At 45.1% G+C, this 18,042-nt stretch overlaps 1 protein-coding gene across 3 annotated transcripts in view; it reads right to left on the reverse strand.

Moving 5' to 3' along the window:
- The window catches only part of LOC146869417 (coiled-coil alpha-helical rod protein 1-like), a 208,944-nt gene that overhangs the window by 179,009 nt on the left and 11,893 nt on the right, over positions 1 to 18,042 (reverse strand). For all 3 annotated transcript variants that reach the window (XM_085599815.1, XM_085599812.1, XM_085599816.1), the window contains exons 2-3: positions 4,227 to 4,294; positions 3,178 to 3,448 (exon numbers count right to left, since the gene is read on the reverse strand). In XM_085599815.1, coding sequence (XP_085455941.1) covers positions 3,178 to 3,448; positions 4,227 to 4,278 — 323 coding nt within the window. In that variant the 5' untranslated portion in view covers positions 4,279 to 4,294. The remainder of the gene's footprint in view (positions 1 to 3,177; positions 3,449 to 4,226; positions 4,295 to 18,042) is intronic.

The following is an 18,042-nucleotide window of genomic DNA, read 5'->3' on the forward strand; positions in this document are numbered from 1 at the left end:
TGTGTTTGTAAATACTAATAATCCATCAAAAATTCGTACATTTAAGCTTAGGGGAAGCTTGCCTATGTGTCGTACTAATAAGTAACCCGAGAGTGACTAAAAATGGCTGCTAACGAGGGAATCTTTACTGCGCATGCGTCAACTACATATACGTAGTAATGACGTACCTATGCTTTGGAGGGAAATATTTGCAGCTGCGTAATCGCTTTCAAAATGGACGCTTGGAACTCACATGTTAATGCGCATGCTTATGCTGAAACTAACCCCTACAAAATTTGATAAAATGCTAATGCGAAAGATTTATAGAAGTAAAGGGGGTTAGAGTAGAGATAGGTGGTATACAGTGAAATCGTTTTAATTTGAATTTAATGCGTCTCTTTCTGACTTCTTTATTAGTTCGTATTTTGGGCCTCAAAGAATGTCAGATGTCCATACCCCACGTGTCCTCCGCACATGTGTACTTGTAACCCGCCAGGGACCATGATGAATGAATTTGAAACTCATCCAAGGTCACGACCTCTATTTGTCCTGGGAACAGAATCATCTTCCTGACTGATGAATGAAGTTATTAAATTGTATAATTTTGATCGATAAAAATGTGAAATCGGGTGGGAAATAAAGCATGGGAAAGTAAATTAAAGGGCGGGAACACAGAACAATGAACTTAAAGAAAAATATTAAACTTAGCATGGTGCGATGATCATCTCCCCTTTTCATGTACAATCAGAGTTAGAAGTTTCATAAATTCAAAACATTTAGGGGTGGTACATGCCATTAGAAAGGTATATTTGAGGTAGTTTAGTTAGGCACACACAGCGAGACGGAGAATACTGAGAGACCGAGATGCTGTCCAAGAATTAAAAGAATACTAAAGAAGATCCATTTCCAGACTTAGAACTTTGAGCCAATTAATTAGAAGAACATCGTGGAAGAATCTAGGAGGCACATAATAGAAGAAGATTGCGGAGGAATCGAGGAGGAAGATAGTGTCAGAGAGGGGTGCGACGCAGGCGTCGTATCTAGAAGAGGTCATCTATCCTGTCCCTGAATCCTGTCCTGAGCCTTTGTCACCTGATCTGTCCCAGGGGACCCATTGCAATTCCTTGGCCATGGGGTTGGTTTTCACACCATTCGAGGTAACTATAATTCTGTGTAGTATGTCATTGTACTGCTCTCTCTGTTTTCTCCCTATTCAGGTTATGTCATCGTAATAACTTTGTTTAAAGATTATTCTATTTACATTTTATTCCCTTTCTCTCCTTGGAGAAAACGGTGTTCTAACTGTATTTTGGTTCTTGGTTCACATGAATTAACTAGATAAACATTTAAAAACTCTCCTGAGTCTGTGGTTATTTAAAGAAGGTTTATTCTACGTATATGTTACCTATACAGTTAATTAAAAGATCCATTGACCAGAGGAAAGTACATTCGGTCGGAAAGGTTTGGTAAGAAATGGTTAAGATGAATTCATCTTACAGGTATTAGTATAACAAATTGACCCCCAGCGGTATCTACTAGCCTACGTGAAGGAGTGTGTGTTTATGGGCCCAGGTGAGTATATATTTGAGTACCTGAGGTTAGTAACCCGTTGGATCAATTCACCCCTATCAAGAGGGAGGGGGGACACTGCCAGGCATAACTGCACCGGTTCACCCCTGTCAAGGGCGAGGGGGGACACTGCGGGCATAACTGCACCGGTTCACCCCTGTCAAGGGCGAGGGGGGACACTGCGGGCATAACTGCACCGGTTCACCCCTGTCAAAGGGGAGGGGGGACACTGCGGGCATAACTGCACCGGTTCACCCCTGTCAAGGGCGAGGGGGGGGGACACTGCGGGCATACCTGCACCGGTTCACAATCATTATAGCAGATGCTCTACAGGACACAGACGTTTTAATTTAACTCACAGGTTGAAGGGCACGTGTTCGTGTATATTTATCCACCAGCAGCACAGAATACCAGGGTGCTTGACATCCTTCTCAGTGCCCCTCAGGTGAAGTCCCGCCCCAGGGCACAGATGCCTCCCGCTGGCTGCCATAGCAGCCCCTTCCCCTGTGTGAATCATGCTGACAGCCTGCACGTTGTTTTCCCACAGCGGAAACTTCTGCTGATTCAAGCAGCACTAGTTCCCTTTAGAGAATATGGGCTGAATTAAAAAGCAAGGCTTCTCACTTGGGAATACAATCAAAGGGGTGATGGTCTGCCCTTCCGTCTTTGTCGCCAATCACAGGGGTCGCAAAGAGCGAAAGTAACATTCGCTAGGCAGAGCGTTCTGCAGTCTCCTGTGTCCGCAGATTCGGAGAAGAGATCTATAGGTGCAGCGGTGGCATTGAAAAATTAAAGACTGCTCACAAAACGTTTGTTTCCACTTTGTGGCCAGTGGTTTAGTACATCTGGTCCCTGGTTTCAAACTGCAGTACAACTGTCGCCGAGGTTATCTGATTCTGCTCAATAAACGGACTCAGGAAGACCTGTCAGGGTATCTATCCCTTGTGTCACTCGCAGACCGGAGACCTTCAGACCATCTGTGAGAGGGGTGGAGGTTACAACCAGCGAGAGACACAAGCCATGCTGAAGAGTGACCAGCGAGGACTGGTACCAGAGCTGCCGATGCAAAGCTCAGTGGCGCCCCCAGTGAAGAGGGGAGGAAGCTGCTGGTTTCAGTTATGGGAATGAGTACTTTCTGAGCACAAGAATCCATGTACAATGCATGTGGCACGTGCGTTGTGGCAGTGTTGAGTACTCTGCCTACTCCGTAGATGGTTTGCTTCCGGACATGCTGGTCTGTAGTACTTCAGAGAGTCGGCCTCCTATTGGTTCCTTGGCGCTCAGTTGTATTTACATGTTAACTCGCTCACCTATACATTCCAAGAAGGGAGTGAAGGAAATCAGGAGTGAAGGAAAGAAGGAGGAATAGGAGGAAATAAATAAGACAGGAAATAAACAAATGAGCAAGAGAGACCGACAGAGAGGCGAGAGAGAGAGAGAGAGATGTGTGCGTGTGCGTGTTGCAGCATGGCGAAGAAGGCATGCTGTGGGCCAGAACTGAGGGGAATGGTGAGACGCGTGAGGAGCTCTCACTGTGGGAAAGGCTGTGCTTGTCCGTGGAGTCCGCAGTGTGTGAGAGGTGCAGTGAAAGGATTAGACGTCCGGCCTCTCTCCGGTCAGGTGCTGTACCTGGCTCTGGCATCAGTCTCCTCAGGATCCGCACACCCACGGCCGCGTGCTCCCCCTCTCCCGTCAGTCCTTCTGTGCACCTCCTTCACGTACAGACTCTCCTGCAAGTCTCTGCTGGACGTACCCATGGAGGCCCAAGGGTTGGGGCCAATGGCGGCAGCAGGGAAGGGCATCTGTACCAGGGGCCGAACAGCTGCCCCTGGCGCGAGGGACATTGGGACTGGGGGCAGCCTGTTCTCGAAGTGTGATGGGGTCATCAACCTCGGCTGACCTAGAATAGCAAAAGAGAAACAGACACAAGTGAGGTAGACCAAAGAGCAAGAGTGAGGCTACAGTCTACAGATGATCTACCCAGCAAGAATTCCACTCAACACCTGCACAGAATAATTTAAAGTCAACCTCTGACCACCCTTAAGATAACATCCCCACCACAAACCTACTTTCAGAAAGGTCAAAAGCCACACCCCCTGCCACATATCGGACCCACAAAAGAGATGTCTCTTGAACCCGATCCAGCGAATGCAACCCTATATGCTCCCTTAAAACATCCATTTACCCAGTAACACCCCCTTGGAAGCGTAAAAAGCCAACATCTCAAGGCATTAATTAGACACACAAGAGACCTCCCTTAGCCCAGATCCTTCAAATGACACCCTCTAAGCCTCCCTTGAGGCACGGGCTCTCCCCGAGACACCCTTTTACTCAGAAAAATTAATCATTGAATCTCCCTCTTCAAAGATACCAGATCCACCAAAATCCTGCTGACTTTAAATACCCATTAAAACAGGGGTTCATCTCATCTGCCATATATATGCACTCTCTCATTGAGTGAAGTCTCACTATGCAGAAAGGGGTTTCACTCTAGTCTATCAGACTGCAGGATAGCATCACACGTGGAAATGACGGCTTACCTTATTATGTACCATGGGTTTGACCTAAATCGTTCAACCTCACACCTCTGAAGGCCATGAAACTTCGGTATATTAGTGCTATAGAAATAACTGTTAACATAACATTTCAGCTGCAGATTTTGAACTGAGAAGCGTTACCTGCTGGCTTTGGAGCTTCCAGTTTCTCCTCAGTTTTCCTTCGCTCATCCATCGTGGTCTGGTTTGGCCTTAGAAGACATAGAAAACAACACCGTTTGGATGCTTGTATCCCACACTTGCGAGCAGGAGTGTCGCATAGTAACCAATAGTATATGTGTCCCATCTCTGTCTGTGACAAGTTATTCACCTCATCCCAGCGCTCTTGTGTCTAACGACCATTTTCTTTCAAGTAAACGTTTGAGATGGGTTGCTCTTAGAACTGGGAGAGATGGAATCACATCTATGAAGCAAGGTGGAGCCTACACTGATTAAAGGAATGACCAGCTTGAGAGTGAGTGAGTACTGCATACATCATCTGCAGACCGCACTGGAACCCCAGGGCACAGACTCCCCGGATCTGGCATCTCATCTGAACACCACGCATTCCAAAGGAGACCACAACATTAACACGTGGAGTTTTCTTTCAGCCCTCGCAGTTCTCGCCTCTGTTCTCCATCTTCCACGCCTCCTTGCTTACCTGCATTTACTGACCTGTAGGAAATACAGGACTTTACTTAGTGAAAACATAATATGCCGCCATGAGTTCCGTCAGCGTCTTGCTCAATGCAACCTCGAGGAAGCGCAGAGCAGACCGCTCGCAACGAAACCCCGTTGAAGACCTTTTCATTCTTTAAACCACAATATACCAAAAAGCGACACAAAATACAAAGCTGCGACAAAGGCCCATTATTTGAACCAAAGACCCTTCTTTTTGCATTTTTTATTGTTTATAAACGTAATTTTCAATAGTAGGGGATGAGAAAATACCTGGCACGATCAAATAAGAGGGGTACCACAAAACCACATCAACTAAAGGATGCACAGCTGCACGGCTCCTGCTTCCCTTTGAATATTTTTACAGCACTAATCTTGGGTCACCGTCAATTGTTCTTCAACTCCTAGAGATCTATTACTGATAGCTGCTGCCTGAATGATCATGAATACATGACCAAACAGCAAGATGTTCTGGAATTAGGAGCAGGGTCAGTTTAACAGCTGCAGAATATTTTGAATTTAGCCTCCCTTCCAGACACTAGGCCAGTGAGACTCCTGAATGGAGGAGGCACAGAGAGTACTGCTGCTACATCAGCCTCAAGAGTTTTATATGGGTCCACAACAAAGAGGTACAATCACAGGGTTTGCAATCACGAAATGACTTTTCTTTATATACAGAAGCTCTTAACGAGTCTTAAAATTCTCTGGTATGTAAAATGACTTTTCTGGTCCTTTCCATATCATATATATTTATTTGATTGATTTATTTGAAGCTTTTGTATAGCGCGAACAAGACCCTTACGGGTATTAGAGCGCTTCACGGGGCAAATATAGGTGACAGACGTATACAAAAAAAAAGTACTATAGGTTATGTTAATACAGAAGTGGTAACTATTACAGACTAGTAAATATATACACGGCTGTATAAATAGTTCAAGTGAATTTGGCCAAGAGAATCAATTTCACTTCTTTTTTTAAAGATGCAGCGGACGGGTTCTGTCTCGTTTAGGGGGGGGGGGGGGGGGGGAAGGTATTCCAATTCCTGGGAGACATTTCTGAGAAGGATCGGTTGTATGTTTTCATCTAGGTAAATCGTTGTGGTTTCAGTAGAAGATTATAGGCACTCCTGGTGGTTCTGTTGCCACCAGAGAGCACTAATTTCTCCGCTAGGTATCTCGGGGTTTTGTGATGCAATGCCTTGTATGTCATACAGGCGATTTTCAAGTGGAGTCTGTGTGTTCTTACTCGGACCCTGGGCAAGTGGACCCTCATCCCAAGGAATCTTGTACCTGGACCTAATTGTTGTATCTACCTTCACTGTTCGCCGGACCCGCTTCGCGGTCCCGCTTCACGGGGCAAATCAGCAGAGTACCTGTAGTTCGTACGGCAGCTGGGGAGGTTTGTGGCAGTACAGCAGGGCTGCAAGCGTTACTGCAGGGACTCCATCTCCCAGGAGTCCCTGCCTGGCCAATAGCTGACACCTGGCCCGCTCTCCCTGCAAGCCACGCCCCCAGCGTATACGTACTTAATCACGCTCACGTCCGCGAACGCGGGTCGCGCGCGGGTCGAAGCTCATAGCGAAGCCCGGGCAAAGGGCGGGCAGTCTGTGGCAGTCCGGGGCTGTCCAGGGCCGGGTCGGGCCACCCCCCTGACAACATCACTGGTATCTTTAGACGCATAGGGGTTTTTCTATTATTATTAATATCTGGTTACCACTATAGCCTGTGTTAATGTCCACCCACTCAGGGAAGAGCCTCAGGAGAGGAGGTGAGGGTGGAGCCAGCTGTATTATAGGCACTATGGACCAGTTTATCACACGGGTAGCTGCTGTCATAGAGAAGGAGATTGTAATGACAGAGCGGCGTCTCTCCCAAGAACTTCCTCTGTCGAAACGGTCCTCATTGGGTTCCCTGGCGCTTGTTACCTCGCCTGTATGTAGTTCAGATCCCCTCTCAATTACATCCCCTCCACTGGAGCTTTAACGGGTTGCATCTCTGAGGGCCAGTATAGATAGGTTGGAGAGCTTGGCAGCCATATCTATTCCCCCTCCCGTTGACAGCAGTAGTTCTGACCCATGCTCCAGTGAATTCCCTGTCCTAACAACTCGCCCTATCATTCCTACTACCCAAGTTAATATCCCTCAGCCACCTGTCTTACCACTAACGGTATCCAAGAATGTAACTTGTACTAAAAGGGAAAGGATTGCTAGCCCACGTAAAGGCAGCTTCCCAAAACTTTATAAGAGACCAAGGAAGTATGGTGCAAGGGGAACAGGAACTAAAACGGGTGAGGGGTTGGGCACGAAAAAGCCCGGGATAGAAAAGGGGGGTGATCATTCAGGTCATATGATTGAGGAAGCATGTGTAGATCCAACATCAGACTGTCATTTAGTCCCACCTAATGTCTCTGTAACAATTACACAATTTATAACATTATTGTCCCCGATTATGGAGAGAGTAAAAGGGTTGGGAGAGAGGTTGGATAGATTTGAACAGGCAACCTTGGATAATTTCTTCTCTCTGAAAACCCTTATCGAATTGCACTCTAAAATTAGGGAGGATGGACAGGGAGGGGATAGTGGCACCCGGTTGTTCCCTGCATCCACACAGGATACACCTGCTGCCTCTAATACAGCAAACACTGTAAATATATTGGCTGTGGCTAATGCACCTGCTGCACAGGCTGCGGATACCTCAGGTAGTACTAGTCAATTAGACCTGGCACAACCGAGTGTACCTAAGCCTCTTAAAGTCTCGGTAAAGAAGCCTATCCGGGCTGAGCTGCCGGGCAGGAAGGGACCACCTAAATATAAGGGAACCTCGAATGGGACTGCCAAAGGCAATGGTCCCGATCAAGCCCACTCGACCAGAACTTGTATTAACCTCCCCAGAGAAACCCAGCCAGAAGAATCTTCCCCTATAGCGGCTCCAACTTTTCCACCGGTGAATTTGCCCCCCCGAGTGCCACCCGTATATCGCCATACTTACCAACGTACCCACTTTGAAGGATGATCATTATGAATCCCACCAGGCTTTAAAAAATAAAACCATGCACTGGTTAAAGATCAATAACCCTCTTCCTAGGGGTCTAGATGGGTTGATCCTAGGAGTGAGAAGGGTAGGGTGGGTAGAATATGGTCGTAAGCACCTAGAAGGAGATTGTGTGGTGGTAAACTTCAAAGACAATAGGGTTGCTCTAACTACTTGCAATCAAGAGTATGCAATTGGGGGGGCAAGTATTGGTGTAGTAGATTTAACCTATTTTTACCCTAGGACTGCAGCAAATTATAATGGTTTATATTCTGGTGGGGGTTGGAGCAATAACCCTATCTATCCAGAGAATCCTGTCATCCCTCATTTATTTCAACCGGCAGTCTGGCCCGGGTCTTATGGGGGGCTGTCGGGATATTGAACCGACACTTGCCATAGGGTGGCCTGCAGGGACCAAAGCCCAGGTGATGTTCCTGTGCCAAACGAGTCGGTTGAAAGCAATGCCTTTCTTCCTTCTCAGTTAGACGAAGTCACTAACCTACCACAGGACATTAACTCGCTCGCAGGAAGTCTAAGTGGGGGCAGTAGATCAAGTCTTATTGATCTGACGGAGGGGGCACTAAACACCGAGCCCCGCAGGGAGTCGGTTGTGGCGGATCCAGACTTTAAGATTTTTAGCTGGCACGTCGCGGGTGTCTCAAGGAAGCTGGGACTACCAGACTGGAATGCGCTTGTGGAGGGCTACTCCATTTGCATTTTTCAAGAAACATGGTGCAGGGAGCCCTGCCACAAGGTAGGATATTCGACATATTTTGTTCCCGCTGTCCCCCCTGTTTCAGGGAAGGGACGCCTTTCGGGCGGTCTCCTCATTTGGGTTGATGTCGCTCTCGATTGTCAGGTGGTTCAGCACCCCACCAACTCTCCCGATCTCCTTAATATTACTATAAAGGGTGCACGGGGTGGCCTCCTCCTAGACATCTTAAACATCTACGCCAGAGGCACGAAGGGTGGTATACTATCGGCCACAATATCCCTATTAGAAGGTCTGCTTAGGCAGCGCCCCAATAAATAAATCTCGCATCTTGGTGGCAGGAGACCTGAATTGTACGTTCGAGCCTTTGGGCCTGGACGATACATTGGGAAGTGGTGAGGAGGACTCCAGGAGAGGGATTCCTGCCTTAGCGCTGCCTCCCATCAAGAGGTGGACCCAAGTGGCGGTACAGATTAATTCCCTCAACATGGAATTTGACCTTAGGTCTGTTAATGGGAGGTCCAAGTCTGACCTAGTGGGTGCTCATACCTATAATAGGCCAAATCATACGTCTAGAATAGATTATATTCTTCTTGACGCAAGTCTATGGAGCATCCTGAAGGATATGGAGATCATACCGACAACTGAGAGTGATCATAATCTCCTCTCACTCACCCTCTTTCCCCAGTGGTTAACTGATAAGGGGGGATTACCATCTTATATAGTTCCAAACCCCCACGAAGTTTTCCCATCCAATTGTGGTAGACGGCTGAAGTGGGCTAAGCTTATCATGTCCGAAGAGAAAGTGGCAGATATAGGGGCACTCCTTCCTGGCTGCAGCACAGTGCAAATTGGAGTCGCCGACCCGTTCGCCTGAGGAGATCACGCTGACCTTCTGCGACTTAACTAGGGCGCTGAGCAACCTATTTATTCTCCCTAGCATGGCTCCTCGTGCTAACAATAGGAAGTTGCTGCCCAAAACGCAGGGTTGGTTTACAAAAAAATGCAGAGTCAAGAAAAAAGCGCTGGTAGAGGCTGTTAAATCTAAATCCCAGGTTGCAATTAGGCTCGCAAGGAAAGATTACTCCCAGACTTTAAAGGTAGCAAAAAGAGAGGGGGAGGAGAAGTTCTGGGCGGACCTCTTGGCTGCAAGCTTGGACAGGAATGCTGGGGGATTTTGGAGTTTGGTAAGATCCAGGGATAGGCCTGTTGGCACATTACTGACATGTAATATCCCGGCTCAGAATTGGTTTAGCCACTTCTTGTCCCTTTATACCCCTGCAGAGGGGCTCCTTAATGACTCCTTTGCTCTGGTGGTCGAGGCAGTGGACACTGAGGCTGATCCCTTTACTGACAGAGAAGTGGAGCTTGTAATCAAGTCCCTGGTCCCCCTGCCGGGCCTGACGGGATACCCGGTGACTTGTTACGTGCCAATCCCAAGCAATGGGGGAAGTTGGTTTCCACTCTATTGAATGCTATCATGGGGGGAGCATCTGTACCAGAATCCTGGAAAGGGGCGGAGGTTGTCCCGATATTCAAGAAGGGATGTCGGGACAACCCCGCTAACTATAGGCCCATAAGCCTTATTGATTCATCCCAAAAGGTGGCAGGGAAGGTGATTCTGGGGAGGATCCTCCAATGGGTGGATGATAATAAGATTCTGTCAGATTTCCAGGCTGGTTTTCGCTCTGGAACCGGGACCATTGAGCAAGTCTTCTGACTGGCGCTCCTGTATTGGAAGGTGGTGGTGCTGGGCAAGGGCAGTCTTTATCTGGCCTTTATCGACCTCAAGACTGCCTTTGACCTGGTACCTAGAGAGGAACTGTGGAGGGTCTTGCAGGGTCTGGGGGTGCCTTCTTATATCCTATCACTCCTGATAAAACTACACACAGGCAATTATGCGCAGGTGCGGCGGGGTAAGAATGGGGAGAAAACCGACAGAATTCCAGTGAGTAGGGGCGTTCGCCAGGGATGTGTGTTAGCTCCCACCCTATTCTCTCTCTATGTGAATGGTGTGGTTGAGTATCTGCTACAAGAACCTGCTGATGCACCCTCCCTGGCGGGCACTCGGATCCCCACAATGCTCTTTGCAGATGATACCCTCCTTATTGCAAAGACCCCCCAGGGCCTCCAAAAACTTCTTAACCACTTCCAGGAGTTTTGTTCCCTTAGGGGATTGGTGATCAATGTTGACAAGACCAAATATTTGATCATGAATCCACCTGGGAAACTGGGGCGCCTTCCGGTCTTGAACTCTGCTCACCTGCAGAGGGTATCAGAGTTTGACTACCTGGGAATCCGCCTTAGCGACTCTATGAGTTGGACTCCGCACATCCACAAGATGCTCCTTAACCACAAAAGGGTGGGTGGTGTGTTGCTTAGGGAACATCGTTCTTCCAATTTATTGCCCCAGTTGTGGAGATTTATAAAGCTAGAGGGGTTAGTGCTGCTTTGTATGGAGCGGAGTTGTGGGGTACAGGCAATCTTGATGTACTTGCTAAATCGGAGAGCAAATTTTTGAAAGATCTGATGGCTCTCCCTTTGAGCACACCCACAGTTCCAGTCTTGCTGGATCTGGGCTGCAGATCAATTGCGGACCAAGCTCGACTTCGTCCCCTGCTCCTGTGGGCCCGCTTGTGGAGGGTGCCCTAATTAGCCTCCTATGCGGAGGGACTGTCCGAGGTGATGTCAATGGGGGGCTGGCATAGGATTAAATGGTTGAGGGACGTTAAACATCTTTTGGGGGAGCTGGGCTTAGGTGAAGCTTGGGTTACTCGATCTGCCCCTCCTAAAGCCATTTTAAAGAAATTGTATTGGGATTGGGTTTCGTTTAAACTCACTGTCGATCCACGCCTATGTAAGTCAACTGTAGCCTTTTTGAGGATTAAAGACGTGGTAGCTTACGAACCCTATCTCGACATGATTTACATTCCTTTTGATAGGGCTTTATATTTTAAATTTAGAGTAGGGATTTTACCTGTAGGTGACCTGATATCCCGGTGGAAATTGTCCCCCCAGCCCTCCCTCTTTTGTGCCCGCTGTTCCACGCGGGTCGAGACGGTGGCACATATTCTTTTTGAATGCCCTGACTATTGCTCTCCCAGGAGGCGCTGGCTCACACCACTTTGTAGACAGTTGGGAACTCGCTATCACACTGTGGCCCTATGCATTTTATTGTCTGACACATCCACTTTGGTGGTTTGTGGTGTGTCTAAATTCCTAAAGTGGACTTGGTTGATTCGTGCAAAAAGGCTTTCCGTATCAATTTAATCTTGATTTTAACTGTATTAATTGTATTTATTTAGTCATTGTTTTTATTTTATTTTTCTGGGAAAGTGTTTTATTTGCTGTTTTCTTTAACTGTTGAACTGCTTTTAAGACATTTTATGTATCGAAATAAAGCCTATCAATCAATCAAGTGGAGTCTCGCCTCAAAAGGTAACCAGTTGAGGGCACGAAGGTCAGGGGAAATGTGGCAGTTTCTTTTGGAGCCTGTGAGGAGTCTAGCGGCTGCGTTGATTGAAGCTCTTAACGGTGCCGTCGTCGATCTGCGAAGGCCACAGAGAGCGACACTCCCATACTACACTCTGGGGATTACTAGAGCCTGAACTGCCTGTTTGAAGTCATTTGCGGGTATGAAGGGTTACAGTCTTCTCAGGGTGTTCATCTGAAAATGTGCTCCCAGAGTCCCTCAAGGTCTTAACTCTGCTCATTGCAAGATCGGAACCAGAGCCTCATCCAGGCAGCACTGACTGCAGCATCCACATTGACTTGGAAAGAGGACGCTCAACAGTGGAGCCCCACCCGAGAGGAAAGAGTGGGTTTCTTTAAACTGCTCATGGTCTGCAAAGGGAGGGTCTGGAACATGAGGAAATTATATCTAGAAGACTTGATGTGATCGAAATAACAAAGATTTCTAATCAAGAGAAAATGAAGGAATGTTGAGAATTTATAATAAACAAGCAGAGATAATAAGGCAGGAAAGAACTAGGATATGTTTCGAAGGTGTGCCCCCTTCTGGTCAAATTGAATTAGTACTAAACCAGTAGGCACTGGTTTGGAGGGGAAGACGGTGTTTTCCTCAAAACACATGTTGGATGTATGTATGGACTTAGTTTAAAAAAAAAAAAAAAGATTTCTGGGTCTGGAACCTGAGGAAAATCACGTCCAACAGAGTTGCTGTGATCCGAATAAAAAACACATTTCAGATAAAGAGAAAACTATGGAATGTTGTCAATTTATGATAAAAGAGGAGATATAATAAGAGAAGTAATGAACTAGAACAAGACTTGAAGGTGTGCCTCCTTCTGATGAGGTCAATGGTTTAAGACTGCAAGTGAGGTCACTACCACTGATGAGTTACCAACCTCTAAGTTGGGGTGATAACTGATTTTCAAAGGGGAGGGTTCTCAATCACACCTCTTCCCATTTGGGAATGGTGTTGGCAGACTCAGAAGGAGAAAGCAGTGATCAAGGGCACCACTGCCTGCTCCACCTGAAGTGTTCTAAAACAACACTTTAAAAAACAAGCAATGGCATAGCCAATAGGTCTCGCCTTTGGGACCTTATGTGTTTAGCCAGAACTTTTGGCTATGTCGTAGAGCATTGCGGCTGCCGTGAATTATGTTGAAAAGTTATAATTAAAAAAGTGTTAAGCATTTTTGTTACCTTTATACAAACGAAGACGACATTATATACAACTGAAAAACCTGATTAAAAAAAGATTTTAACATAAAAAAATGTCTTCTACTTTTTGTGTACTTGCACTGCTGGCAACTTCTTCCTGGCTGTTCTCATGCTTGTCTGTTATACATTTTTTTGTTATGGGGAAGCGGGACATAAATAACAGGGACATGGAGGTTGGAAAACAGTAATTTAATTAGAATACGAGCAGCGGACGGACACTAGGGGAGAATCAACCGATGCCAGATTCCAAGGGCAGACTGACGTGACGCTTAGGTGGTGCGCTGATGCAAAATGGTGGTGGCGAATGATGTTTGGCGCTCAGGTGGTGACACTATTTGGTGTGGATTGGAGGTACGTTGTGGATTGTGGAGTTGTAATATGTTGTTTGGTGTGCAATTATGCGGTGTGTATTGGAAATGTGTGGAGTTGATTTGTATGGCATGGAACTCTGGTGTTCAGTGAAATTATGCTTAGAGAAATTGTGTCATGTTGTGGAGTGCACTTATGTTGATTGGTGGTATGTGGTATAGAGTGCATTTATGTGGAGTGTATTTATGCTGCATGAGTACAGTGCAATTCTGTGGCGTGTAATTATATGGCACTGAGTGGTATTATGTGGAGTGTATTTATGTTGCATTGAGTAGAGAGTAATTATGTGGCGTGTAATTATGTGGTACTGAGTGGTATGTGGAGTGTATTTATGTTGCATTGAGTAGAGTGTAATTATGTGGCGTGTAACTATGTCGCACTAAGTGGTATTTTGTGGAGTGTATTTATGATGCATTGAGTAGAGTGTAATTATGTGGCTTGTAATAATGTGGTACTGAGTGGTATGTGGGGTGTATTTGTTGCATTGAGTAGAGTGTAAATATGTGGCAATGAGTGTTATTATGGGAAGTGTATGTTGTATTTAGTAGAGTAATTGTGTGGCATGTATTTATGTGGCACTGAGTGGTATTATTTGGAGTGTATGTTGCGTTAAGTGCAGTGTAATTATGTAGCATATAAATATGTGGCACTGTGTGGTATGTGGAGTGTATTTATGTTGCATTGAGTAGAGTGTAAGTATGTGCTGTGTAATTATGTAGCACTCAGTGGAATTATGGGGAGTGTATGTTGAATTCAGTAGAGTAATTATGTGGTGTGTAATTATGTGGCACTGAGTGGTATTATTTGGAGTGTATGTTGCGTTAAGTGCAGTGTAATTATGTAGTATATAAATATGTGGTACTGTGTGGTATGTGGAGTGTATTTATGTTGCATTGAGTAGTGTAAGTATGTGCCGTGTAATTATGTAGCATTCAGTGGAGTGTAATTATGTAGCGTGTAATTATGTGGCACTAAGTGCTATTATTTGGAGTGAATGTTGCATTGAGTGCAGTGTAATTATGTAGCATATAATTATGTAGCACTGAGTGGAATTTTGTGGAGTGTATGTTGCATTCAGCAGAGTAATTATGTGGTGTGTAATTATGTGGCACTGAGTGGTATTTGGAGTGTATGTTGCATTGAGTGCAGTGTAATTATGTAGCATATAATTATGTGGCACTGGGTGGTATTATGTGAAGTGCATTTATGTTGCATTGAGTAGAGTAAGTATGTGGTGTGTAATTATATGGCACTGAGTGGTAATATGTGGAGTGTATTTATGTTGCATTGAGTAGAGTAATTATGTGGCGTGTAATTATGTGGCACTGAGTGGTATTATGGGGAGTGCATGTTGTATTCAGTAGAGTGCAATTGTGTGGCGTGTAATTTTGTGGCACTGAATGGATGTTGCATTGAGTGCAGTGTAATTATGTAGCATATAATCATGTGGCACCGAGTGGTATTGTGTGGAGTGTATGTTGCATTCAGTAGTGTGTAATTATGTGGCGTGTAATTATGTGGCACTGAGTGGTATTTGGAGTGTATGTTGCAGTGAGTGCAGTGTAATTATGTAGCATATAATTATGTGGCACTGAGTGGTATTGTGTAGAGTGCATGTTGCATTCAGTAGAGTGTAATTATGTGGCGTGTAATTAAGTGGCACCGAGTGGTATTTGGAGTGTATGTTGCATTAAGTGCAGTGTAATTATGAAACATATAATTATGTGGCAGTGAGTGGTGTTGCGTGGAGTGTATGCTGCATTCAGTAGAGTGCAATTATGTGGCGTGTAATTGTGTGGCACTGAGTGGTATTATTTGGAGTGTATGTTGCATTAAATGCAGTGTAATTATGTAGCATATAATTATGTGGCACTGAGTGGTATTGTGTAGAGTATATGTTGCTTTCAGTAGTGTAATTATGTGGTGTGTAATTATGTGGCACTGAGTGGTATTTGACGTGTATGTGGCAGTGAGTGCAGTGTAATTATGTAGCATATAATTATGTGGCACTGTGTGCTATTAAGTGAGTGTATTTATGTTGCATTGAGTAGAGTGCAAGTATGTGGTGGGTAATTATATGATACTGAGTGGTATGTGGAGTGTATTTATGTTGCATTGAGTAGAGTGTAATTATGTGGCATGTAATTATGTGGCACTGAGTGGTATGGGGAGTGTATGTATGTTGTATTCAGTAGAGTGCAATTGTGTGGTGTGTAATTATGTGGCACTGAGTGGTATTATTTGGACTGTATGTTGCACGGAGTGCAGTGTAATTATGTACCATGTAATTATGTGGCAATGAGTGGTATGGGGAGTGTATATTGCATTCAGTAGAGTAATTATGTGGCGTGTAATTATGTGGCACTAAGTGCTATTATTTGGAGTGCATGGTGCATTGAGTGCAGTGTAATTATGTAGCATATAATTATGTGGCACTGAGTGGTATTGTGTGGAGTGTATGTTGCATTCAGTAGAGTGCAATTATGTGGTGTGTAATTATGTGGCACTGAGTGGTATTTGGAGTGTATGTTGCATTGAGTGCAGTGTAAGTATGCAGCATATAATTATGTGGCACTGAGTGCTATTGTGTGGAGTGTATGTTACATTCAGTAGAGTGCAATTATGTAGTGTGTAATTATGTGGCACTAAGTGCTATTATTTGGAGTGAATGTTGCATTGAGTGCAGTGTAATTATGTAGCATATAATTATGTAGCACTGAGTGGAATTGTGTGGAGTGTATGTTGCTTTCAGCAGAGTGTAATTATGTGGTGTGTAATTATGTGGCACTGTGTGGTATTATGTGAAGTGCATTTATGTTGCATGGAGTAGAGTGTAATTATGTGGTAGTGAGTGGTATTATGGGGAGTGTATGTGGTATTCAGTAGAGTGTGATAGTGTGGCGTGTAATTATGTGGCACTGAGTGGTACTTGTAGTGTATGTTGCAGTGAAATTATGTAGCATATAATTATGTGGCACTGTGCGCTAATAAATGAGTGTATTTATGTTGCATTGAGTAGAGTATAATTATGTGGCGTGTAATTATGTGGCACTGAGTGGTATTATGGGGAGTGTATGTTGTATTCAGTAGAGAGTAATTGTGTGGCGTGTAATTATGTGGCACTGAGTGGAACTATTTGGAGTGGATGTTGCATTGAGTGCAGTGTAATTATGTAGCATATAATCATGTGGCACCGAGTGGTATTGTGTGGAGTGTATGGTGCATTCAGTAGTGTGTAATTATGTGGCATGTAATTATGTGGCACTAAGTGCTATTGTTTGGAGTGCATGTTGCATTGAGTGCAGGTTTTTAATTGTTTCAAATTAAATGCCAAGATGTTTAGTATCCTTTCCTAATGTTGATTTTTGGGGTTTCTGGGAAAGCAGTGTGCAGTATGAGGGACAAACCTTAAGTGCACTAAAAGAGCTATATGCAGCCTAAGTGTCAAATCTAAAGTAAATAAAAAATGGGGCGTAAACAACCGAGTGTTAGCAGTGAGCCTGCAAACAACGTCAGCCCCTAAACGGGCCTGGCTGAAAGCCACAGCTGGTCAGTAGGTAAAAAGAGAAGCACCACTAACGACAGGGAATAAATAGTAACCAGGACAATGCGCTTCACCACCATAAGGTCCTTTCCAGCCATAACGGATAATATTGTGAAAATAAGTGTTATGGCAAATAAATTGTTTGGATACAATGAAGTGAAATAAGCACCATGCAGAATAGCTTATAATTTACGTAACCACATTATTTAGTTTGCTAAAAAAAAAAAATTAAAATGCGCCCGGCCTTGTTGCTAATCAGGAGAAGTCTGCCACTACGTTTATAAAAGCGGGCGCCTGCTGTGAAGGACAAGTAACCTGAGACTAAAATGCAGCCTGCCCTCCATCTGGCACACTGCGCGCCGTCGCTGATAATTACAAACAGATGGCACACAAACACACTGCTGCTCACTCCCGAGCACCCTAGGCCAAGCAAGAAAAAAGGCGGGACATGCACCCGCCTTTGGCCAATTGTGTGCTGTCTTTCTAAGAAAGACGCATGCAAAGGCCAATTGTGGGACATAAAAAAGAAAAGCACATGCACGAGCATGTATTCTTAGTTTAAAGCCCTTACTAAAGTCTCGCTGAGCAGCGCATGCGCGCTGGCTCAGGCAAGACCTAAAAAGCAGTCCTGGCTCCTTTAGAGAACACAGGTTGCCTCTAAAAAACATTAAAAAAAAATGTTTACGTTTTTTTGCTTTGGAACGCAATTGAACAGAGGGTAGCCTTTTGCCCTGTGCAGGACCCCATACCTGTAATTACAGATAATACGGCAGGTACTATACGGCCCCCTGCGATTTGGTATTTTGCAAACTGACCTATTAGTAGATGGGTCGGTTTGCAAAATTCTATTCCATTCGCAAATAGTGTGCAATTTTTTGCGAACAGAATAATAGCAGATCAGGCCCTTAAATCTCAAATTCTTGCTGGGTTCAGAAAAGGAAC

This window comes from Triturus cristatus, chromosome 1_1 (genome assembly GCF_964204655.1).
Source record: "Triturus cristatus chromosome 1_1, aTriCri1.1, whole genome shotgun sequence".
In the NCBI taxonomy this organism is placed as follows: domain Eukaryota; kingdom Metazoa; phylum Chordata; class Amphibia; order Caudata; family Salamandridae; genus Triturus; species Triturus cristatus.